Raw genomic sequence first — 25,316 nt, 5'->3', positions numbered from 1 at the left:
TGAGATCACGCTACTGCACTCCAGCTTGGTCAACAGAGTGAGACTGTCTCAGAAAAAAAAAAAAAAGAAACTTCAGATAATACAAAGAGCTCCAAAGGGGATCCAGATAATAGAGTTATTATAGAGTTATTAGGCAGAGACTTTAAACAACTATGCTGAATATATTCAAATAAAAAAGGCAAGATTGGGATTTTCCAGAAGAAAATAGGAACTATAATATAAAGCAGGACCAAATGAAGATTCTACAACTAAAAACAAAACAAAACAAAACAAAACCAGAAACTATGAACTCAATGACTGGTTTAATACCAGATTAGACACAGTGAAAGAAAAATATCAGTGAACTAGGAAACAGACGGGAAGAAAATACCCAGAATGAAGCATAAGAAACAGAAGGATAAATACAGAAAAGAGAGTAAGATACAGAGAGTATAGCAACACATGGGGTATATATGCAAGTTGAGTTAAAGGAGTAAAGTGACAATAGATAGAAACCATATTTAAAGAAATAATGGCTTAAAGTTTTCTGGAATTAATGAGAGGCATCAAAGTCAGATTCAAGTATCTCTATGAATTCCACCAGAATACTACAAAGAAAACCACATTGAGGCCTAACAAAGCAAATTGCTGAACACTAAAACAGAGAAATTGAAAGCAGCCAGACATGGGGTGGGGTAAGGTTCTTTTTAAAGGAGCAAAGAATAAGACAAGGAGTGGTGGCTCATGCCTGTAAGCCCACAACTTTGGGAGACCTAGGTGGGAAGATCAGTTGAGCCCAGGAGTTCAACATGGGCCTTGGCAATATGGCAAAAACCCGTCTCCACAAAAAATACAAAAATTAGCTGGGCATTGTGGCATGTGCCTGTGGTCCTAGCCACTCGGGAGGCTGAGGTGGGAGGACTGCTTGAGCCCTGGGAGGCAGAAGCTGCAGTGAGGTATGACTGTGTCACCGCACTCCAGCCTGGTGACAGAGTGAAACTTATTTCAAGACAAACAAACAAAACAAAAGACAGAGATGGCCAAAAAGTCAGAGAGCTGATAAAAGAAAGAAAAAAAAAAAAGGAAGTCAGGAAAAACTTAAGTCCCTTGATGACAATGTTGAGAAGGCAGATCTCTAGACTTCTTGCTAACTAAACAATACATGTCTTTATAGTCCAAATCACAGTAAGTCAGATACTGTTACTTATAGCAGACACTATTCCTGATATAATGCTTAACAGAAGAAGAGATAGTAAAGACTAGTGTTCAAACAAAACTTAAAATAATATTTAAAGGTATAATTGATGAGAATTTTCCTGAATTAAAAAAATACATGAATCCTCAGACTGAATATGGTGGGCCGAGCAGGAAGGAAAAAAAATAAATATGTGTGTGTGTGTGTGTGTGTGTGTGTGTGTGTGTCTGTATATTCGTACCTGGATACAATATAATAAAGCTAGAGGACCAAACATATCAAGGCTACTAAGGAGAAGGCAGTCTGCCTACAAAGAAATGAATTAGGCCAGGTAAGGTGGCTCACACCTGTAATCCCAGCATTTTGGGAGGCTGAGGTGAGTGGATTGCTAGAGCCCTGGAGTTTGAGACCAGCCTGGGCAACATGGCAAAACCCCATCTCTACTAAAAATATAAAAATTAGTTGGGCATGGCGGTATGCCCCTGTAGTCCCAGCTACTCAGGAGGCTGAGGCAAGAGGACTACTTAATCCCAGGATGTAGAAGCTGCAGTGAGCCATGATTTCACCACTGCACTGCAGCCTGGGTGGCAGAGTGAGATACTTTCAGGGAAAAAAAAAAAAAAAATAGACTCAACAGAAAAATTTCTCTAGCTATAAAACTTTGATACAAAACCAGAATAGTACAAAGAAAGAAAACTTCAATTTTACCTAGGAAAATGTATGCAACAGTCTTACAATATTAGAATAGAATTCTTTTTCTTTTCGGAGACAGGGTTTTGCTATGTCACCCAGGCTAGAGTACAGCAGTATGATGACAGCTCACTGCAGCCTTGAACTCCTGGACTCAAAGGGATCCTCCCACCTCAGCCTCCCTAGTAGCTAGGACTACAGGGGCATGCCACTACACCTGGTCAATTTAAAAATTTTTTATAGAGATAAGAGTCTTCCTATGTTGCTCAGGCTGTTCTCGAACTTCCGGCCTCAAGCAATCCTCCTGCCCTGGCCTTCCAAAGTGCTGGGATTACAGATGTGAACCACTCCACCTGGCCTAGAATAGAATTTGGAATAGCATATCAGAAAAAATCACGACTAATCAGAGTTCATTGAGAAATGCAAGGATGGTTCAACGATAGAAGGTTAATTGATACAATAAACCACATTTTCTCTAATCTTGTCTTCTCATTTTATTTCGTCAATTTGATCTTCAATTACTGATATCCTTTTTTCCACTTGATTGAATCAGCTGCTGAAGCTTGTGCGTGCATCACGAAGTTCTCGTGCCATGGTTTTCAGCTCCATCAGGTCATTTAAAATCTTCTCTACACTGTTTATTCTAGTTAGCCATTCATCTAACCTTTTTTCAAGGTTTTTAGCTTCCTTGCGATGGGTTAGCTCAGAGAAGTTTGTTATTGCTGACCTTCTGCAGCCTACTTCGACAAACTCATCAAAGTCATTCTCTGTCTAGCTTTGTTCTGTTGCTGGCGAGGAGCTGCAATTCTTTGGAGGAGATGAGCTGCTCTGATTTTTAGAATTTTCAGCTTTTCTGCTCTGGTTTCTCCCCATCTTTGTGGCTTTTATCTACCTTTGGTCTTTGATGTTGGTAATCTACAGATGGCGTTTTGGTGTGGATGTCCTTTTTGTTGATGTTGAAGCTATTCCTTTCTGTTTGTTAGTTTTCCTTCTAACAGTCACGTCCCTCAGCTGCAGGTCTGTTGAAGTTTGCTGGAGGTCCACTCCAGACCCTGTTTGCCTGGGAATCACCAGCAGAGGATGTAGAACAGCAAATATTGCTGCCTGATCCTTCCTCTGGAAGCTTTGTCCCAAAGGGGCACCTGCCTGTTTGAGGTGTCTTTTGGCCCCTACTGGGAGATGTTTCCCAGTCAGGCTACACAGGGGTCAGGGACCCACTTTGAGGAGGCAGTCTGTCCGTTCTCAGAGCACACCGTGCTGGGAGAACCACTGCTCTCTTCAGAGCTGTCAGACAGGGACGTTTTAAGTCTGCAGAAGTTTCTGCTGCCTTTTGTTCAGCTATGCCCTGCCCACAGAGGTGGAGTCTATAGAGGCAGTAGGCCTTGCGGAACTGCAGTGGGCTCCTCCCAGTTCGAGCTTTCCTGCTGCTCTGTTTACCTACTCAACCCTCAGTAATGGCAGACGCCCCTCTCCCTGCCAGGCTGCTGCCTCACAGATTGATCTCAGACTGCTGTGCTAGCACTGAGTAAGGCTCCGTGGGCATGGGACCCACCGAGCCAGGCATGGGAGAGAATCTCCTGGTCTGCTGGTTGCTAAGAATGTGGGAAAAGCCCAGTATTTGGGCAGAAGTGTCCCGTTTTTCCAGGTACAGTCTGTCATGGTGTCCTTTGCTTAGGAAAGGGAAATTCCCTGACCCCTTGCGCTTCCTGAGTGAGGTGACGTCCTGCCTTGCTTTGGCTCACCCTCCATGGAGTGCGCCCAGTGTCCAACCAGTTCCAATGAGATAAATCAGGTACCTCAGATGGAAATGCAGAAATCACCTGTCCTCTGCATCAATCACGCTGGGAGCTGCAGACCAGAGCTGTTCCTATTCCCACATTTTCATATTAAAGCAAAAATACACACAATGGTCTCAACAGATGCAGAAAAGCCATTCATAAAATTTAATATTTCTTCATGATAAAAATCTGAGCAAGGTAAGGGCCAGGCATAGTGGCTCACACCTGTAATCCCAGCGCTTTGGGAGGCCTAGGCAGGCAGATCACCTGAGTTCAGGAGTTCGAGACCAGCCTGGCCAACATAGTGAAACCCCATCTCTATTAAAAATACAAAAATTAGCTGGGCAGAGTGGCATGCACCTGTAGTCTCAACTGTCCGGGAGACTGGGGCAGGAGAATTGCTTGAACCCAGGAGGTAGAGGTTGCCATGAGCCAAGATTGCACCTCTGCACTCCAGCCTGGGAGACACAGTGAGACTCCATCTCAAACAAAAATAATAAAAATAAAATAAAATAAAAAAACTCTGAACAAGGTAGAGAGAGAGAATTTTGACAAGATATCTATCAAAAACAAAAAGCTAACTTCACATTTAACAGTAAAACTTCAGAAGCACTCCAATGGAAGTCAGGACCAATATAAGGATGCTAGCTTATCTGTAAATTACATAACTGGCTACACAGAACTAAAGAGAATTTCAACCAAACCATCAGAACTAATTAAGAGTTTGAGATTATGCTGTATATAATATTTACATTAAAAAAATAGCATTCTGCCATACCAGTTAATAACCAACTGGAAAATGTAAAAAGAAAAAAGAAAGCCCATTTGCAACTACTACAGCAAAAATAATCTACGAATAAAAAATAAAATATGGGAAAAAATTTCATGGAGATAGTTTGTTTTTTTTGTTTGTTTGTTTGTTTTTTTTTTTTGAGGCAGAGTCTCGCTCTGTCACCTAGGCTGGAGTGCAGAGGCGCGATCTCGGCTCACTGCAAGCTCCGCCTCCCAGGTTGCCGCCATTCTCCTGTCTCAGCCTCCTGAGTAGCTGGGACTACAGGCGCCCACCACCGCGCCCGGCTAATTTTTTGTATTTTTAGTAGAGACAGGGTTTAACCGTGGTCTCGATCTCCTGCCCTTGTGATCCGCCCGCCTCAGCCTCCCAAAGTGCTGGGATTACAGGCATGAGCCACCGCACCCGGCCGAGTTTTTTTTTTTTTTTTTGAGATGGAGTCTCCCTCTGTTGCCCAGGCTGCTGTACAGTGGCATGATCTCGGCTCACTGCAAGCTCTGCCTTGTGGGTTCACGTCATTCTCCTGCCTCAGCCTCCTGAGTAGCTGGGACTACAGATGCCCGCCACCACACCCGACTAATTTTTTTTTTGTATTTTTAGTAGAGACGGGGTTTCACCGTGTTAGCCAGGATGGTCTCGATCTCCTGACCTCGTGATCTGCTAGCCTCAGCCTCCCAAAGTGGATAATTATAAGATATTTAAGGCAAAAAGATTATCAAAATTCTCACCAATTGTAGCTTATACAACATTCATGGAATAAAAACTTACTTGATCCATAAATTCAGCTCAGTTCCAATAAAAATCCCACTAAGTCTTTTTATAAAGGACTAAGTGTAACAAGGGCAATTACAAAGAACAGCAATGTGTGGAAACTCTTGACATAGTACATATCAAGACTTATAAAATTCTGTATTAAGATAGTGTGGTGCTAGTAGAAAGTCAGAAAGTGCCCAAAACAGAACTACATATTTAGGAAAACTTGGTATGATATAGATGGCATTATAAACTGAGAATAGACTACTCAATAAATGGTGCTGAGACAATTAGTTACCTATATGGACAAAAAATTAGATTCCCTACTTCACATTGATTTTTATACAAAGTTAGTTCCATGTGGATTAAATATATAAATGGGAAAACCAGAAGATTTAAAAGAAAACATACAGAAGAACCGTCCTGATCTAGGTAGACAGGATTTCTTGACCAAGACAAAAAGCACAAACAATAAAATACGACCGTTTTGGCAATATTAAAATCAAAAACATCTGTACAAAAAATTGAACATAAATATAGAGAAGCCACACAGTGAAAGATATTAGCAAAATGTAGTAACAAAAAAGGATTACTATTAACAATACTCTTACAAATTGATAAGCAAAGATAAAGCCAACAGAAAATTGGGCAACAGAAAAAACAAAAACAGATATAAAAAATAATAAACATTAACATATAACTATATATAAAATATATATTACTGTTACATTGTTAAGTTTTAGATATAAAATGCATATAAATAGCACAAACCTAAGTACTAACGTTAAAAAACATTACTGGGTATGCGAAACACCAAATAAGGACAATAGTCACTACTACAAAGAAGAATGGGAGACTTTAACTTTTATTTTTAAAAATGCGACATAAATCTGGCAAATGTTAACATTTTTTAAAGTTGGGTAGTGAATAAACAGGTATTCTTACTCTCTGCTAGTCTCTGTGTTTAAAATATTTCATGATAAAGTGAGCAAATGGTTAATTTTACATAAAAAGAACTTTAACAGATGCAAAAAATAAAACCTCTTCTCATTCGACAAGCAGTCTAAATGGGGAAAAAAGAACCGAATCATAAAAAAGGTAGCAGATAATGTCACCGTGGCTTACCAGCCTAATTAAAGCTTATTACTTGTTATGTATATATCCTTATTAAACTAAGTAGTTACCGTGTTAAAGCATTTTAGTGTTTAAATAAAAGATTTCAGAACACAGCAGAAATACATTCCAATATGTTGGGGTTTTTACGCTTAGGAAAATCTACAATAGTAGTTGATTTGACATTTGAATCACACCTATCTGAATTAAGATGTCCAGTACTACCAAACAAAAGCCACAAGAGGCCATGAAACACTCCCAACTCTGCATGTTTTAGCCTTTTCAAAGTCCTAGAAACCAACTGATACTGATTAAAAACCAAACAAAAAACTATAGCTCTCAGAAAAATACATCATTTTGCACACAAAGGCCATCCATAGGCCTCAGATCTAGAACTCCTGCTTTAATGTTGCTTCTCCAATCTCAAACTGAAACATTGGCTGAGTTACGCTGGAAAAGAAGGCAAAGTGTTCGGGGCCTGAGTTCTAGTTTCGTAAAACCTTTCGGGCTTTCGGCAACTTCTCGAGAGGTTAACACCTTTAACGAGACTTTGTTCCCTACCGATGCCGTGGCTGGACAAATGCCTCTGTTAACTGCTACAGACCCAAAGTCTATGCTCTAAAGATAGTGAAGCCGTTCTGTCAAAGTGAAAACAGAAGGGGTAGGTAGGAAGCCGCCCCGCTTTCTTTCAAGCACAGAGACCCAGAGAGACGCCCAGGAGCTCCCGAAAAAAACGTTGGTGCTTAAAAGTTGCCGGGGGTCAGAAACAGCTGTGAGACACTGAAAAATCCCCACTGGTAAGCGCCCCAACTCCACCTCGACCCCTACCCGCAAGGTTGGGGACTGGTTAAAAGGGGGGAGGGAATACCTCCCCCAACAACCGCTTCAACCGCCTTCGGCCAAGTCCCCGCTCGGGCCCACCAACCTCACAGCCTGAAGAGTCCCACACTCACTGGAAAGTGGGGCCGGGTCCTGGTCCCGGTCCGGCTCCCGGAATTCTGCGGGTCTCCCAGGGTTTGGGGGGAGGTGGCGGCTGGGACGCCATCTCCTCCGCCTCCGCTCGGCTCCCGCTCCTAGCCCGGACTGTCCAGGCCAGCGTAGACCAGCACCTCGAGCGCAAGGCACAACGGGAAGAACACCGAGCAGTCCACCCCTCCCACCCTGGCAGTCAGAACAAGGCTTGAGTTACTTCGCCAGCTGAATCCATACAGCGAGAGGATGCTACTAATTTGTAGGAAGAAACACGTTCTTTGTATTTGCCCCAGAAAGAGCTCCTGTTCTAAATCTCAGGGTAAAGGCTCATCGATATTTCTGGCAGCGGCTACGACTCCCTAGACGTCAGAGTCCGACAGAGGCTTTTCTGGGAGTGGACCAGTAAGGCTGGGAGTAAAGCCCCACGCACTTCTACAGTCGCGGGGGCGGTGGGGTGAGGTGGCAAAGTAGGCGATTTGACGGATTTCCCTACAAACAAGAAGGGAGAAGCTCACTTAGTCCTAGCGAGAACGGGCTGGTACTTTCGTTCAAAGCTCACGTTTCCTCGGGGAACAGAATTGCTAGACGCAATAGGTGCGTTGTCTTTAGTCTTCCCCGTTCCCTTCGAGGGCCGGAAGGGGTTAAATCTCAGGCTCCGGCGAGAAGGTGAGGCGGGTACGTATGAGGTGAAGGAGTGCAGACTGGGTGCAGAAGAGGTGTGGCGAGAGAGAGAGGTCATTTCTCTCCTGCTGGAGCGGCTTTGTTAGCAAAGGAGGGGTAAGTGGGAAGTTTGTTGCACCTGACCGAAGGGGGAAGGGCTTGCTTGGCCAAAACTGAGGCTTGAGGTTAGATCTCGGGATGAACTTTTCAAGAGTCCACAGTAGATTCCATAGCTGAATGTTTCAGAAGCCCAGTGAAGTGTGATCACCTTTTCCCCCGTAAATCCACACCCCCAGCCCCACGCCGCGGTACGAATGACACCCTTCGGTAGGGAAAGGAGTTTAAAAGATCTTAGGATATGAGACTCAGGCAGTTTTCTCTCACACCCTGCTCCTTTCCTCGTTTTCGATGACTAGTTTTTGTAATCGTCCAGGAGGTGAAAATAAAGTCCTTCCTCTCCTCCAGTAAGCCAGAGACTGGGCTAGTTATCCTTGGTCTGGGGAGGAGGGATTCAGTCCTCCTAGGGAGCCTGACACGTGAAAGGCGGCTGTGTAGCAACTTGTTAGCGTTGTTTCTATAAAACAAACACGTAAACGAAAAGCAAACATCTTGAGGGTAACCAACACTGGAAAACTTACATTGTGGGATGCCTTTTTCAGGGCTTGCTTTCAAACATAATCTAATATGGACAACCGATTTCTGATGTCTTATGAAATCCTGACATTTCATTACCTCACGATGAAACAATAAAATTTAAGGCGTAACGTGTTTTCTCCTTTTAATGTTGATAGATTGTTGGTAGGTGAAATTGAGAAGTTGACAGATTGTTAGTAGGTGAAAATGATGTTGAGAGGTTTGTAAATTCATAGCTCGTTTATTAACACACATTCAAAAGAGGTCTTTTTGTTTGTTTGGGGTCTATTTTTAGACCTCTTCAAATTACTCAGGACTGGAAGTTTTGTAATTCTCATCAATCAGGTTTGGGAACTTCTCAGAGCCAGGAGTTTGTAATGTGTCGTTTATTCGCTTTGCATGATACCTTTGTTCTTGTGAATTTATTGGAGAAATAAACATGGTCTTATAGCCATGGAAAATAAAATAAATTTTAATATAGCTATTTAAGTCTCTAGGGAAATCGTTAAGTGTCCTTTTAAAGTGCTTATTGATTTGCTTATTGGAAGAGGGTGTATTTGTGTTTCTTTTTGAGTTAAATGTTACTTCTGAATTAAGTAAAATTCTTAAGCTAAACTAATGGAGAAAAAATAACTTAGAATAACCGGTAAAACAGAAACAGTTTCTCTGTGTATGTAGTCAGAGATGCACTGTAAATGCCTATATTCAGCCCCTCACAGCGTCCAATCTTTTCTCTGCATCAAACTAGATTAAATGGACTGGGAAAAGGGATACAGATCACTAGTAAATAATAATGACTTGACCTTGACCACACAGGTTTTATTTATTTATTTATTTATTTATTTATTTATTTATTTATTTATTTATTTTGAGATGGAGTCTCGGTCTTTCGCCCAGGCTGGAGTACAGTGGTGCGATCTTGGCTCACTGCAACCTCTGCCTCCTGGGTTCAGGCGATTCTCCTGCCTCAGCCTCTGGAGTAGCTGGGACTACAAGCACGTGCCACCATGCCTGGCTAATTTTTTGTATTTTTAGTAGAGATGGCATTTCATCGTGTTAACCAGGATGGTCTTGATCTCCGGACCTCATGATCCGCCTGCCATGGCCTCCCAAAGTGCTGGGCTTACTGCAACCTCCACCTACTGGGTTCAAGCGATTCTCCCTCAGCCTCCCGAGTACCAGGGATTAAAGGCACGTACCACCACACCTGGCTAATTTTTTATTTTAATAAAGATGGAGTTTCACCATGTTGGCCAGGCTGGTCTTGAACTCCAAACCTCAAGTGATATGCCTGCCTTGGCCTCCCAAAGTGCTAGGATTACAGGTGTGAGCCACTGGGCCTGGCCAGATCTTCATTGTTTAGAGGTTGTTTTCCACATATTCTGTCCTCTTTCTTGAAAATACCCTGGAGCCCAAATTCACTTAGGCAACCCTAAATACACGTTTCTCAATTCTGGTGTCTCAAAGTTGTCACCTAGTCAGCTTGTATGGTGTGTCCATACAAGCCTGATTTTTTTCTCCCTGCTGACTCACATATTCACCTGAATTAGAATTCAGCCAGATGCAATCTGTTTTTAGTCGTCCTGGCTGCTGAACTGATTTTTATGGTGAAGAGTTCTATGTAACTATATACCTGTCTTCCTCATTATTTTGTGCAAGAATCTTGGTAAGTGGCCCCAAACATTTAGCAACTTGCAAGTAAGTAGTAAGTTTTAGAGGTGTGGAAAACACAGACTAGAAGAATCACATCTTTATACTAAGCTGTTGGGAAGAGCTTCACCCTTCCACAAATTTTAAGCAAGTTCATTTGAATTATGAAACTGCACAAATTAAAAGACGCCACTGTGTTTCTATGACCACAGTTATAGCATGCCACAAGATTGCATGCAATGATTATTTTCTAAAATATTGGTAGTTGATCATTTTAAGGTAATATGGACTGTTTCACTAATTAGAAGATCTAGTTTTGCTGAACAAATTAGGTTGTTTGAATTTTTAGTACCCCTCCTTCCTGGTAACAGGAGACAGATTTGCCCTCATTCTCTATATAGTATTTTTTTGTGAGTTTATTTAAATTGCAAAAATTGGCAACTTAAGCAAACCGTTGCTCTCAAATACTATGTACTTAATTTGTTTTTGTTGGAGGTTTTTTTTGTTGTTGTTGTTTGTTTGTTTGTTTGAGATGGAGTTTTACTGTCATTGCCCAGGCTGGAGTGAAGTGGCACAATCTTGGCTCGTTGCAACCTCCGCCTCCCAGGGTTCAAGCGATTCTCTTGTCTCAGCCTCCTGAGTAGCTGGGAGTACAGGCACACGCCAACACACCTGGCTAATAGTTTTTGTATTTTTAGTAGAGATGGGGCTTCACCATGTTGGCCAGGCTGGTCTCAAACTCCTGACCTCAGAAGATCCACCCACCTCAGCCTCCCAAAGTGCTGGGATTACAGGCATGAGCTACTGCACCTGACCAAATTTGAGTAATATTTTTAGATTTTATGACTGGCTTTGGGGAAAGGGAGTTCTGGTTTCTATGACTCACCTTGAGGAAGAGGGACAGTAGTTTTTCTATGGCTAGTCTGGGGAAGAATGAGACTGAGAGACAGGAGGGCAGAAGGTCAGAGAAAAAGTTTTGCTTCTGAGGCTGCTGCTGAGACCTTCATTTTGGGGTATGGCTTTCTAAGCCCCACCACCAGCAAACTCATTTTTAATTTCTTATAGGAAAAGTTTAATGAATTAACTTTGTACAATACTGAATGGTACAAAACAAAGAGCAAAATTTCACCCTGTACCTCTGTTTTCATTACCCTCTTCAGAAGCAACCATTCTTGATTATTTTTATTTCTTTTGATCAACTTAGTTATATTGATATATTTTATCATAATCCAGAATGCTAAACTAAATTTCTTAACAATTAGAAACCTTTACTGGATCCATTTTATAAACTTCAAGTTTGTATTTTATAATATGTGTATAATGAAAGGGGCTTGGTTAGAGAGTACACAATAGTGCTTTTCAAATGAAAGCTAGTTTTTATCCCTAAACATGATGACTTGTCTGTGACAGTAAAACGCAGAAGCTGATCATTAGTTTTACTTTTTTTCTTTCTAGTTATAATTATTCAGTATGTTCCCACTGACTGAGGAAAACAAGCATGTGGCCCAGTTGTTGCTCAGTACTGGTACTTGTCCAAGATGTATCTTCAGATTCTGTGGTGTGGATTTTCATGCACCTTACAAACTTCCATACAAGGTATTTTCTTCTTTTTTTTTCAAGTTAAGAGAAGGTTCTCTATATTTTACAATGAATGCCTGTACTTTTGAGAGCAGGTATATATTCATAACTCTTTTTTAAATTAAAAATCTATAATAAAATGAGTGATATTCTTAATTTTGGAATAGTCTCAGAAATGTAAGTTCCTTCTTAAGTGATTGTATCTAGGTATCTAACATTTAGTGTAATGGGATCTTTGTGGAGGAACTCCCTGGTGCATTTAACGTTTGTATAGATGTTTCCTAAAGGATATCTAAACACAATATCACAAAATATTGCTTCCTCCCAGGAGGGGCTAATATTCTTTACATGTCCTACTAAGTGGAAGCATTGTGGGTATGGTTGCCTTTTTCTGCTTTTTCCCATTTTCTATATTACTAGTGGTATTTATAAATAGGTATTTGGAATCCTTTAGAAATAAATGCTTATCATAATCATTATTACTGTTATTAACGACAAAAGTAATATACAGAGATCTTTGACATTTATGGTAATATACAGAGAGTTTTGACGTTTAATATAATACTTTTTGCATAAGATGTGTAACATTTATGAAATGTTTGATTCTAAAAGTGATATTCTTTTTAGAGGCAAATAGTAATAATACATATGTAAATATATACTTTATAAACAGTATGTATACAACATATACACACACAGTTTCTTGTAATTTAAAAAATTGTCCAGGAGTTAGTAGTATCAGTTATTTTTAAAATGTTGTTAGTTGTTTCTATTATTTTGGCAATAATAATACATAATATTCAATTATCATTACTATATGTCAAGCTCTCATATAATTCTCATAAACTGATTAGGTAAGTACATACTATGATTGTCTCTATTTTCAGATGAAGAAACTGAGATACAGAGAGGTTAAGCAACTTGCCCAAAGTTACACAGCTATTAAGTGAGCAAGCTAGGATTTGAGCAGTCTGACTGAATTCAAAACCTAGGATTTGGAGCTAGAAGACATGGATTTGAATCCCAGTTCCACCACTTTGCAGCTTCAGTTTACTCCTCTGTAAATGGGAATGATGATAATACCCACCTCACAGGACTTTAAGGGACGATACCTAATAAAGTATGTGGAAACACTGGAAACACTTTGAAAACCAGAAATTGGCCGGGCGCGGTGGCTCACGCCTGTAATCCCAGCACTTTGGGAGGTCGAGGTGGGTAGATCATGAGGTCAGGGGTTCAAGACCAGCCTGGCCAAGACGGTAAAACCCTGTCTCTACTAAAAATACAAAAATTAGCTGGGCGCCGTGGCAGATGCCTGTAATCCCAGCTACTTGGGAGGCTGAGGCAGGAGAATCACTTGAACTTGGGGGTCGGGGGTGCGGAGGTTGCAGTGAGCCGAGATTGTGCCACTGCACTCTAGCCTGGGTGACAGTGTGAGACTCCGTCTGAAAATTAAGAAAACAAAAACAAAAAACAAACCAGAAATGGTACTTGTGCTATGATAATTTAAATATGTGTATATTCATTTATACACAATATGACTGTAAAGTAATGACTGGTTTTGTGTAACCCTGCTTACACATTTTTTCAGATTATTATTCTATTATATGTTATTAGATTTTAAATTATATTAAACTATTATTCTATTATGTTATTAGATTGTAAATTTATATTAAGAGACGGAGTGTTACCAACTTTTGTTTGTTTCATTTTATGTAAAGAAATATACAAGAATATTTGGACAAGTGTTTGGAAATGTTCTTAAATTTTGATCTGTTCTATTCATGTAGCTATGTATGTATATGCACATCTGTATATGCACTATGTTTTACCTATATTACGGATTTTAGGTAACAACAAACATTTGTGTGAGTCAAAATGTACCTATATATGTATGTACGTATATTTATCTGTTAAAGCAGGAGAGCTAATTTCTCAATAAAGTGGATTTAAATTTGTTTGAGTGGAAGATTTTTTCCCTTTAGAGTCAGTAAATTGTCATCTGAATGAATTTGAAAAAGATACTTTTTCATCAATGGCATAAAAAACTTGTCTAAACAAAACGGGAAAATACTCTGAGTATTTAGATGAGAGGGATATCTGAATGAGAGAAATATGAGAATGGTTTCAAAGAAATGCAAGTTCTAATACAAGACAGAAATTAGGCAAACTAGAATATAGTAGAGCATGTCTTTCAATTAATATATGGAAATAGTTTATAATCATATGCTAACTTTCAGCATTGTCAGCATTTGTGTACTTTTCTTAGTAAATTTTCTCCAAATTATTTTTACTTATTAGACTACCTCTAATGATCAGATTTCATATTAAATAAATATTATACTTGTGAGCTCTTAGTAATTGTGAGGTTATTAAATAACCTAGCAAGGATGGAAATTCAGTTTGTATTTTTATATGTTAATCATTAGAACTGAAGTTTGTTTTTACTGAAATTAGCAAGTGAATGACTCACAACAGAATTACAAATTAACAAATTTGTAATGGAGCCTTTCTCCCTCAGATTTATGACTTTTGCTTCACTGATATATGGAACTCTTTTGAAAAAGTATTCCCACATATCTAATAGAGATAGGTAATTCTCTTTTAAATTCCATAAAAGCCAATGCTGGCTAATAAAATAACTGGATTGCTTCAGAATTGATATGTCAACATTGTAAAATCCGTGATATGTCCTAATTTTCACTCGTATTTTCTTGTTTCATCTTACCTAGAAAGCCTTAAGGACATTGTCAGTGGGTCATTACTTTTTCTTTCATTAACTTTCCAGGAGTTGCTCAATGAACTACAGAAATTTCTGGAAACTGAAAAAGATGAATTAATTTTGGAAGTTATGAACCCACCTCCCAAGAAAATTCGACTGCAAGAACTGGAAGATAGTATTGATAATCTAAGTCAAAATGGAGAGGGAAGGATCTCTGTTAGTCAAGATGGAAGCATTGCTTCCAAGAACTCAAATTTAAATGTATGTAATGTATGCCTAGGAATTCTTCAAGAATTCTGTGAGAAAGATTTCGTTAAAAAGGTAAATAACCTGTTTTTCATTATAGGTGCAATTATGTAGAGATTTTCAGTCTTAAGAACAAGAATTCTTTTTTCTTTCCTTTTTTGGAGATAGGACAATTCTTTTTTCTTTTCTTTTTTGGGTTTTATTCTATTGCCTAGGCTGAAGTGCAGTGGTACAATCACAGCTCACTGCAGCCTCTAACTCCTGGGACTCAAGCAATCCTCCTACATCAGCCTTCTGAGTAGCTAGGACTATAGGCACGTACCACCATGCCCACCTAATTTTTTTTTCTTTTTTTTTGAGATGGAGTTTTGCTCTTGTTGTCCAGGCCATAGTGCAATGACGCGATCTTGGCTCATCGCAACCTCCACTTCCCAGGTTCAAGTGTCCTGCCTCAGCCTCCCAAGTAGCTGGTATTACAGGCATACGCGACCATGCCTGGCTAATTTTGTATTTTTAGTAGAGACAAGGTTTCTCCATGTTGGTCAGGCTGGTCTCAAACTCCCAACCTCAGATGATCTGCCTGCCTTGGCCTCCCAAAGTGCTGGGATTACAGACATGAGCCACTGCGCCTGGCCCTAATTTTTAAATCTTTTTGTAGAGGTAGAGTCTCCCTATGTTACTGTGCTGGTCTTGAACAACTGGCCTCCAGTCATCCTCCTGCCTTGGCCTCTCAAAGTACTGGGATTACAGGTGTGAGTCACTGCACCCGGCCAAGGCCAAGAATTCTATTTTTTCTTTTTTTTTTTTTTTGAGACGGAGTCTCGCTCTGTTGCTCAGGCTGGAGCGCAATGAATGGCGTGATCTCGGCTCAGTGTAAGCTCTGCCTCTTGTGTCCACGCCATTCTCCTACCTCAGCCTCCCTAGTAACTGGCACTACAGGCACCCAACACCACGCCCGGCTAATTTTTAGTATTTTCAGTAGAGACAGGGTTTTACCGTGTTAGCCAGGATGGTCTCGATCTCTTGACCTCGTGATCTGCCCACCTTGGCCCAAAGTGCTGGGATTACAAGCGCAGGCGTGAGCCACCGCACCCGGCCGAGTTCTTTTTTTTTTTCGAGACAGAGTTTCACTCTTGTCACCCAGGCTGGAGTGCAGTGGTGCAGTCTCAGCTCACTACAACCTCCACCTCCCAGGTTCAAATGATTCTCTTGCCTCAGCCTCCTGAGTAGCTGCGATTACAGGCATGTGCTGCCACGCCCAGCCAATTTTTGTATTTTTAGTAGAGACGGGGTTTCACCATGTGGGCCTGACCTCAGGTCTCAAACTCCTGACCTCAGGTCATCTGCCTGACTTGGCCTCCCAAAATATTGGGATTATAGGCATGAGCCATCGCGCCCGACCTTCTGGTTTTTGTTTTTGTTTTTGTTTTGAGACAGGGTCTCACTGTGTCACCCAGGCTGGAGTGCAGTGGCATGATATCGGCTCCTTGCAACCTCCACCTCCGGGCTCAGGTGATCCTCATACCTTAGCCTCCCAAGTAGCTGGGACTACAGGTGTATGCCACCATGCCCCAGTACAAGAATTTTTATATTGAAAGGAACACTGCCATTCATTTCAACTTTTTTTCACACAATTGGATCATTAAAATATTTTCTTAATGTTTTTTAAAAAAACCAAAACCTACGATTCTCAAATTACTTTTTAATTGACATATCTGAAAATTAATAAAATGTATATTCATGTGTTTCATAAGTGCTATTTAATTGAAGAAAAATGTAGCAGTTTGTTTTCATTTTGCTGTTTAACATAGCTGAATTACAGAAAAGTTCATTTCTAGTTGTACTTATTATTGTCCCGAAAAGACAGGTGGCACAGCCCTGTAGAAGGTAAATGATTGAATGTGGGACTGCCTTTTGTTTGTTTTTTTCTGTCAAGAGTGCTATATTTGGGTTTGTTTTGTTTGAAAGTTAGGGGGTGACCTAATAGAAAGCTATTTTGACACTTAACAGTTCATTCTGCAGATGTTATTCCTGGCTGTTTTGGTTCTTTGTAGTATTAGTCTTCAGGGTCATAGTTAGGCAATATTTAATCTCAAGATATTTGTGAGTGTTCCACTGTCAAATGTGAAAGTTTGGAAGTTTTGCCATGTCATCTCCTGGACCAGAAATTCATGTTATTAAGATTAGAGTAAGTAATATTTTCAGCAATTCCTGGGAATTTACGTAATTGTAATGCTTTTTTAGGTGTGCCAAAAGGTTGAAGCCTCTGGGTTTGAATTCACCAGCTTGGTATTTTCAGTCTCCTTCCCACCACAACTATCTGTAAGAGAGGTAAGGTCATTTGCATGCATAAAACTATATGTGAAGTGCATGCTAGGAATTTCTCAAAAAATGGGAATGTAGAAATATTCCTTACTCTATTATATTTTTTACATTTTGTGTACTTATTGAATGATTGAAGCAATTTATAGCTGCTTAATAAATACTTGTTGAGTGAGTGAATGACAAAAGGAATTAGTTTTGTTCCTAGGACAGCCATCTTTTTTAAAGTCCCTCAATCGGTTGCAGATATTCATTATTAGCTCCATGTGAGGCATGATGGTCAGAGAAAGACATTTGACTAGGTTTCCAGAGATCTTTTGCGGTGGATATGTGCATTTTAGAATAGTCCTAGAATAGAGTCGTTTCAATTATGATGAGCCTTATTCTCTCTGGAGTAAAATATAAAAAGATGGCGTATCTTCCAGTCAATGATAAAAGGGAGAGAATTGGCCTCATTTTTAAAAACTGTTTTCTTTGTTAATTGAAAAAAAATTCATTGCTGTATTATTCTTATGTGTCAAAACTGACATGACAACATAACATTTTGCTAATATTGTTAAATGAAGTATAGTGAGAAACTTCTGTAATCTTAAATTACAACCATGGGTTCTAAGCATATTCGTTTATATTTATGAGATGTCTTTCCCCTAAGAAACCTACGGTATCACCAGAACATTACATCGTAAACCCTCACTTTCTTTGGTTGAGCATGTTTATTAGCCCTAAATAAGCTGAAGATCGTTGAAGCTGGATAGAATGATAAAGAAGAGCCAGGAAGTGAAAAAGGGTAGGATGATTTTATATAGTATCTGTGTTGCTGACAAGATAACTGAGCAAATGGAAGAATAAAGATGATGATGATGATGATATACTGGGTTTATAAACACTTAATTTTCTAGTCAATCATCAAAGCATTTCTCACTGATGTGTCATCTTCTGGTCCAATTTTGGTACAGAGAAACAGACTTCCAAAAGCTAAGTGACTCTCACTTTAGTGAGAGTTTTGAGAAACAAATAGGAATAAGAAGTATATTTTCTGAATGTGGTTATATATCTTACCATCAAACCCTTCCTCTCAAAGCTTATATTTATATATTTCCATAACCCTCAGAACCTGTGAATCAAAGTTTATATTTTTACACTAAGATTCATATTATCCATTTTATCACTTATTTGATGATTTTAACAATATTAGCTTAACGTTACTATTTATAAGGTATTTCTATTCCATATTAGAAACAGAAGATACTGTTTTTGTTTGTTTGTGTTTTTGTGATGGAGTTTCACTCTTGTTGCCCAGGCTGGAGTACAATGGCGCCCTCTCGGCTCACTGCAACCTCTGCCTCCCGGGTTCAAGTGATTCTCCTGCCTCAGGCTCCCAAGTAGCTGGGCTTACGGGCATGCGTCACCACGCCAGCTAATTTTTTTTGTATTTTTAGTGGAGACGGGGTTTCTCCACGTTGATCAGGCTGGTCTCGGACACCTGACCTCAGATGATCCGCCCGCCTCAGCTTCCCAAAGTGCTGGGATTACAGGCGTGAGCCACCGTGCTTGGCCAGAAGATACTGTTTTTAAAAATAGAATTATTCTGCTTAAACTCTACTTTTCATAACTGATTTTAACCAGAAAACTATTTAGTAGAAATATGTAACTGTTCTAATTATTGAAGAATTAATGTTTCCATAGTTTAATGTGCTATGTTTTATTGTTTTATTTGTAGTAATGAGTAATGTATTTTTACCCATTCATTTCCTAAGAATAATAGTTCAAGTAATTACAGTTTTATATGCAGTATACTCTTTTCACATCCCAGGTTTCTTCAGAAAATTATGTTTGTGGTTCAGTTCATTATTTTCTGTTATTATTGTGTTACTTTCTTTTTTTTTTTTTTTCTTTTGAGACAGAGTCTCGCTCTGTCACCCAGTCTAGAGTACAGTGGCATGATCTCGGCTCACTGCAAGCTCCGCCTTCTGGGTTTACGCCATTCTCCTGCCTCAGCCTCCCGAGTAGCTGGGACTACAGGCACCCGCCACCATGCCCGGCTAATTTTTTGTATTTTTTAGTAGAAATGGGGTTTCACCGTGTTAACCAGGATGGTCTTGATCGTCTGACCTCGTGATCTGCTGGCCTCGGCCTCCCAGAGTGCTGGGATTACAGGCGTGAGCCACCGCGCCTGGCCATATGTTACATTCTTTTATTGCCATCTTTTATTACTTCTTTGGAATTGAGATATGCTGTGCAAGCCAGGCTGTATATAAATTGCTTTTTAAACCACTTATTTGTTACGCATCTCAATTTGAACTAGTTACACATATCTTCAGAATATTCTGCATTTTGAATATAAATTCTGTGATTTCTCTAGTGCCATGTTCTACATTATGGCTTTCAACTTAGACCTTGTAAATATCTCTACCTTAGAACTTCTTTGTCTGTTTGTAGAACAAACATCAATATACTATCCATAAAATTGATGTATGTCAATTATCTCATAATTCACACTAGAATATACAATTGAGTCCATTTGAATGATTTAGTTTTTTCCACTTCTAAGAAGTAGATGATCACAGATCTATTTAAAGCAATAATATTTTATCAATATGGTGGTATTTATTATATTCCTGTTTACAAAAGAAATAAGGGGTGGCCTCAAGTAAAGTTATTTTTTTTTTAATTAAACGGCCAGTCGCAGTAGCTCATGCCTGTAATCCCAGCACTTTGGGAGGCTGAGGTGGGAGGATCTCTTGAGTTCAGTTCAAGACCAACCTGGGCAACACAGTGAGAGTCTGTCTCTACAAAAAAATTTAAAAATTAGCTAGGTGTGGTGATGCATATCTGTAGTCCCAGCTATCCTGGAGGGCAAGGTGGGAGGCTTGCTTGGGCCTGGGGGGTTGAAGCTGCATTGAGCCATGATCACACCACTGTACTCTAGCCTGGGTGACAGAGCGAGGCCCTGTCTCAAAAAAAAAAATTAAGCAATAAAATTTGCATTAACGCATCTATATTCCTGGTTATACTAATCCTTTTCTGATGATAGCATTTTTTTTTTTTTTTTTTTTTTTTGAGACAAGGTCTTGTTCTGTCAGCCAGGCTGGAGTGCAGTGGTGCAGTCTTGGCCCACTACAGCCTCTGCCTCCCGAGTTCAAGCCATTTTCCTGCCTCAGCCTCACAAGTAGCTGGCATTACAGGCATGTGCCACCACACCCAACTAATTTCTGTATGGGGTTTCACCATGTTGGTCAGGCTGGTCTCGACCTCCTGATCTCAAGTGATCCACTTGCCTCGGCCTCCCAAAGTTCTGGGATTACAGGTGTGAGCCACCTCTCCTGGCCCCAGTAGTTATTATTTATCATCATTATAAAAGCATTAATTTAAAAGCTTAGAAAGAAAAGTCTGTATTTTTGTTCATAGTATAATAATCATTTTCCACTGAGTTCGGGAGAATATGGAAGCAGGATGGAGTATATGTCCGAAATGTGTTTTCTTAGAAGGAACTAGCTAATCAACCAGAACAGTTTTAAACTGAATACTACTAAAGAGGAGAAGCATAAGCAGAATTTGAGATTATAAGAGAGTAATAAATACCTTACGACTGTCATGGTGACTTTCTGGGTTTGGTCTTATCATTTGAATGTAATAATGGAAGGATAAATCCTTCTTATAAGGCTCAGATTTGTTAAGGGGAGAGATGTAATAGCGTGATATGGCAAGAAATTATGTACCTGCACTGAGATTTGAGTTCCTGAGAGTGATCTTACGGTGGTACCTGTGGTCCCAGCTACTGGGGAGACTGAGGTGGGAGGATCACTGTAGCCCAGGAGGCGGAGGTTGCAGTGAGCTGCGATTGTACCACTGCACTCCCACTCCAGCATGGAACAAAGTAAGATCCTGTCTCAAAAAACAAAACACAACACAACAAAACAAAATAGGATAGATAGAGTAGTAGAAGTATACTGTATAATATCTGGCCAAGGGGAGGATTGATTAATTGCAGATACAAAATAGTCACAAAGGCTAATGAATACAGTGGTGTGAGGGACTCTCAGTGTCTGGGTACATGATGGAAATCATGTTTAACTAAAAGTGTGTTATCTGACAACTTTTGGATTGGAACTGTTTCTTTTCCTAAAGTAGTGGTTCTCTAACATGCATGAGACTCACTTGGAGAGTTTCCCAGGCCCCATTCCCAGAGATGCTAATACAGTAGGTCAGGTGAGACTCATGAATTTGCATTTCTAACAAGCTCATAGGTAATGCTGGTGCTATTACAACAACACTCTGAGAACCATTTTCCTAAAGGATGGTGGGGCAACTAATCTAGTCCTAAATGAAAAATTGGTAGCCTTTTAAATTTGTATTCCTGAAGGATGGGAAGAAGAGGCATAAGTAGAATATATCCTAAGCTTCTGATAGGTGTATTTCAAACACTACAAAGAAAAGGCAAAGAAAAATGGCATAGGATTCTGCGCTGGAAGATAAAAGGATTGAGAGCATCAAACAAAGTGCAATTCACATTTTAATTCAAACCAAACTATCTCAATGAATAAAAAAAAGGTTGGGGGAAAATACATCTCAGTGAAGAAGAAATAGGGATCTCTTTCTGTCTCTACCTCTGTTTTTACACAAAGGCTTGTATTTAGATATATTTATTTGACATTTTAGTTTGGCCTATGAACCCCTGTGTACCTGTCATCCAACTCCAACAGTTAAATTTTTTGCCAATCTGGGATCAATTTCAAAAGAAGTACAGGAAAGGTCAAGTCAAATTAATGCAAATGAAAGAGGATGACTTGGCTGGGTGTTGGCTCATGCCTATAATCCCAGCACTTTGGGAGGCTGAGGTGGGTGGATCACCTGAGGTCAGGAGTTCGAGACCAGCCTAGCCAACATAGTAAAATCCCGTCTCTACTAAAAATACAAAAATTAGCCGGGTGTGGTGGTGTGCACCTGTAGTCCCAGCTATTCAGGAGGCTGAGGCAGGATAATCATTTGAACCTGGGAGGCAGAGGCTGCAGTGAGCCGAGATTGTGCCACTGTACTCTATCCTGGGGAGACTACATCTCAAAACAAAAAAACAAAAAAAAAAAAAAAAAAAGAAAGAGGTGGCTTATGGCTTATGTCTATAACAACAGCAACCAGAAAACTGAAGCCACTAATGAATAGAAGCTTTCAAGAATTGCTAAGGAAGATTTGTGGACTTAAAGTTATGTTCAGAGCAAGAAAAAGATGAAAAGGATGGATAGATCTGCTATTTGGAACTGATATAGATAAAGCAGGACTCTGAAAAATCCTGTTTTGCTTCTGTGCTTTATGTCAAGGAAAATGATCTTCCTGCCAAAAAGAGGTAGACTGGTCATTGGTAAGGGAGAATGAATGCTCCACATGGTGAAGCGTTTCAAAATGGGTTCAGGTGTTTAGACCTGGGTGCATTACATTCCAGTATAGCTTCAGAAAGAACTTGCAGCTGTTCCTGATTTTTGAGGGCTTTTAACCCATTTATGCTGGAGGTTGCAAATTTTTTTGGTGAAAAATCAGACCTTGGTGATGACCTTGAGCAGTAGGATATAAATATCTCCCACAAGCTTAGCGTTCTAATAATGGAACACTAGGGAAATGGGTTAAAAATAGCAGATTTTACAAATGACTGGAGACAGATAAAGGCAGTTGCAATTTTCCAAAGGGGAAGAAAGTTGGCCACAGAGGTCAGGATAAGAGGGAGATGTGATTATAAAATAATAGTAAGAGAGATGTAACATTTATTCTGAAGCTGGAGGAAGGGAGCCATGAGCCAAGGAATGCGGATGTTCTTTTGAAGCTAGAAAAGCCTAGGAAACAGATTTATTACTTACAGCCTCCAGAAGGGAACACAGCCCTGCTGGCACCTTGATTTTAACCCAGTGAGACCTGTGTCAGACCTGGGACCTAAAGATAATAAATTGGTGTTGTTTTAAACCACTAAATTTGTGATAACTTGTTATAGAAGCAATAGAAAATGAATGCACATTTAGAGGATTTAGTGCATTCAGGTGGTGGGGCCATCTGAAACCTGGTCACAGGATCCACTGCTGAAGGAGCTTGGGTTATTTAATTTGGAGAATAGATGATGCAGTGGGATGAGTTTGCTTTCCTTAAATATTTGAGGGGCTTCCTTATAAAAGAGGAATTAGATTGCTGCAAGAATAGAATCAAGAGCTATTAAGAATTAAGAATTATCCAGAACAGGATAGATTGTTTCCAGAGACTTCCCGTCACTAGGGTGTTTAAGCCAAGGCTGGAAAATACGATTGTCCCTTGATAGCCATAGGGGGTTGGTTCCAGGACCCCCGAGCCCCTCACAGATATCAAAATCCACAGATGCTTGAGTTTCTCATATAAAATGGTATACTATTTGCATATAACTTACACACATCCTCTTATATACTTTAAATCATCTCAAGATTACTTATATAATACAATGTGGGGCGGGCGCAGTGGCTCACGACTGTAATCCCAGCACTTTGGGAGGCTGAGGTGGGCAGATCACGAGGTCAGGAGATCGAGACCATCCTGGCTAACATGGTGAAACCCCATCTCTATTAAAAATATAAAACGAAATTAGCCGGGCGTGGTGGCAGGTGCCTGTAGTCCCAGCTACTCGGGAGGCTGAGGCAGGAGAATGGCATGAACCTGGGAGGCGGAGCTTGCAGTGAGCCGGGATTGCACCACTGCATTCCAGCCTGGGCGACAGAGCGAGACTCCATCTCAACAACAACAACAACAACAAATAATAATAATAATACAATGTGGGTGCTATGTAAATAGTCGTTATGCTACATTATTTGGGGAATAATCACAGGAAAAAGTCTGTACCTGTTCAGTACAGATCCTTTTTTCCCCCAAATGTTTTCTATCCAGGATTGATTGAATCCGTAGATGCAGGATCCATAGATACAGAGTGCCAATGTACTTGGCCAAGATACACAGAAAGTGTGCACTATATAGTTGGTTAGACTAGAGATCTTAAGCCTTTTCAACTCTAAGATTCTGTATAGTTTTAACAAAAATACTTATTACAGTGTTTATGTATTTGAGACGGGGTCTCACTCTGTCACCCAGGCTGGAGTGCAGTGGTATGATCACAGCTCACTGCAGCCTTGACCTCTTAGGTTCAAGTGATCCTCCCGCCTAACCTTCCTGAGTAACTGAGACCACAGGTGCATGCCACTATGCCCAGCTAACTTATTTTTTATTTTTTTAGAGATGGGGTCTCCCTATGTTGCCAAGGCTGGTCTTGAACTCCTGGGCTCAAGTGATCCTTCTGGTGTGGCCTCCCAAAGTGCTAGTGTTACAGGCCACTGCACCTGGCCCCGTAGTGGTTATTTTATATTCATAATTGATTCCTCTAAACTTCTGCATCATAATGCCACACAAAAACTATAGAATGAATGTCTCAGACATATGCTAATATTAGGTTAAATTTGTATTTATGGGAAAAGATTCCATTAAGTCCTTTTAAAAGCTGAATGCTTTTCAGTTTTATTAGGGTCATCTTTACTAGTTGAGTCCAGTAGAGGGCAATATTGTACTATCACTTTGGTTTATTGGTCCCTTTTCATGGGTAGGGTATGGGAAACAGTTTGCTTAGTCCATTGACTTTAAATGTATATATTGTCTTTTAAGTGTTACTTGGATGAAACACTTCTCAATATGCAACTTGATATGGTTGGAGTTTTGTCAGATCAAAACCTTTTTCCTATCGTTTATTATACTTTATAATTTCATACTTTGCAGTAAGTACTACAAATTATACACGACCCTAGAAAATTAGCTAAGAATAAAAGCAGTACCATTTCTACCCATCCAAGTACTAACCAGGCCCGACTCTGTTTAGCTTTTGAGATCATGTGAGATTAGGCACATTCAGGGTGGTATGGCCACAGACGGCAGTACAATTTCTGTAGCAGCATTTTTTTATTTTAAGAAATTGTCTTCTTTCTTTTTTTTTGAGATGAAATCTCACTGTCACCCAGACTGGAGTGCAGTGGCGTGATCTCGGCTCACCGAAACCTCCGCCTCCCAGATTCAAGCGATTCTCCTGCTTCAGCCTCCCTGAGTAGCTGGGACTACAGGCATGTGCCACCACGCCTGGCTAATTTTTGTATTTTTAGTAGAGACGAGGTTTCATCTTGTTGGCCAGGCTGGTCTTGAACTCCTGACAGGTGATACATCTGCCTCGGCCTCCCAAAGTGCTGGAATTAC

At 40.1% G+C, this 25,316-nt stretch overlaps 2 protein-coding genes across 9 annotated transcripts in view; one reads left to right on the top strand and one right to left on the bottom strand.

Annotated features, from left to right (window-relative positions):
* The window catches only part of PEX13 (peroxisomal biogenesis factor 13), a 36,578-nt gene extending 29,158 nt beyond the window's left edge, over positions 1 to 7,420 (bottom strand). The window contains exon 1 of the mRNA XM_003908691.5: positions 7,252 to 7,420. Coding sequence (XP_003908740.1) covers positions 7,252 to 7,343 — 92 coding nt within the window. The 5' untranslated portion in view covers positions 7,344 to 7,420. The remainder of the gene's footprint in view (positions 1 to 7,251) is intronic.
* Positions 6,848 to 25,316, top strand: part of PUS10 (pseudouridine synthase 10) — an 85,394-nt gene continuing 66,925 nt past the window's right edge. For 3 of the 8 annotated variants that reach the window (XM_021924855.2, XM_009184255.3, XM_021924854.2), the window contains exons 1-4: positions 7,871 to 8,047; positions 11,669 to 11,809; positions 14,580 to 14,834; positions 17,004 to 17,090. In XM_021924855.2, coding sequence (XP_021780547.1) covers positions 11,684 to 11,809; positions 14,580 to 14,834; positions 17,004 to 17,090 — 468 coding nt within the window. In that variant the 5' untranslated portion in view covers positions 7,871 to 8,047; positions 11,669 to 11,683. The other 5 variants (XM_021924856.2, XM_021924851.2, XM_021924853.2 and 2 more) reach the window with 4 other exon arrangements.

This window comes from Papio anubis, chromosome 14, assembly GCF_008728515.1.
Source record: "Papio anubis isolate 15944 chromosome 14, Panubis1.0, whole genome shotgun sequence".
Taxonomy (NCBI): domain Eukaryota; kingdom Metazoa; phylum Chordata; class Mammalia; order Primates; family Cercopithecidae; genus Papio; species Papio anubis.
This window is presented reverse-complemented; position numbering and strand designations above follow the sequence as displayed.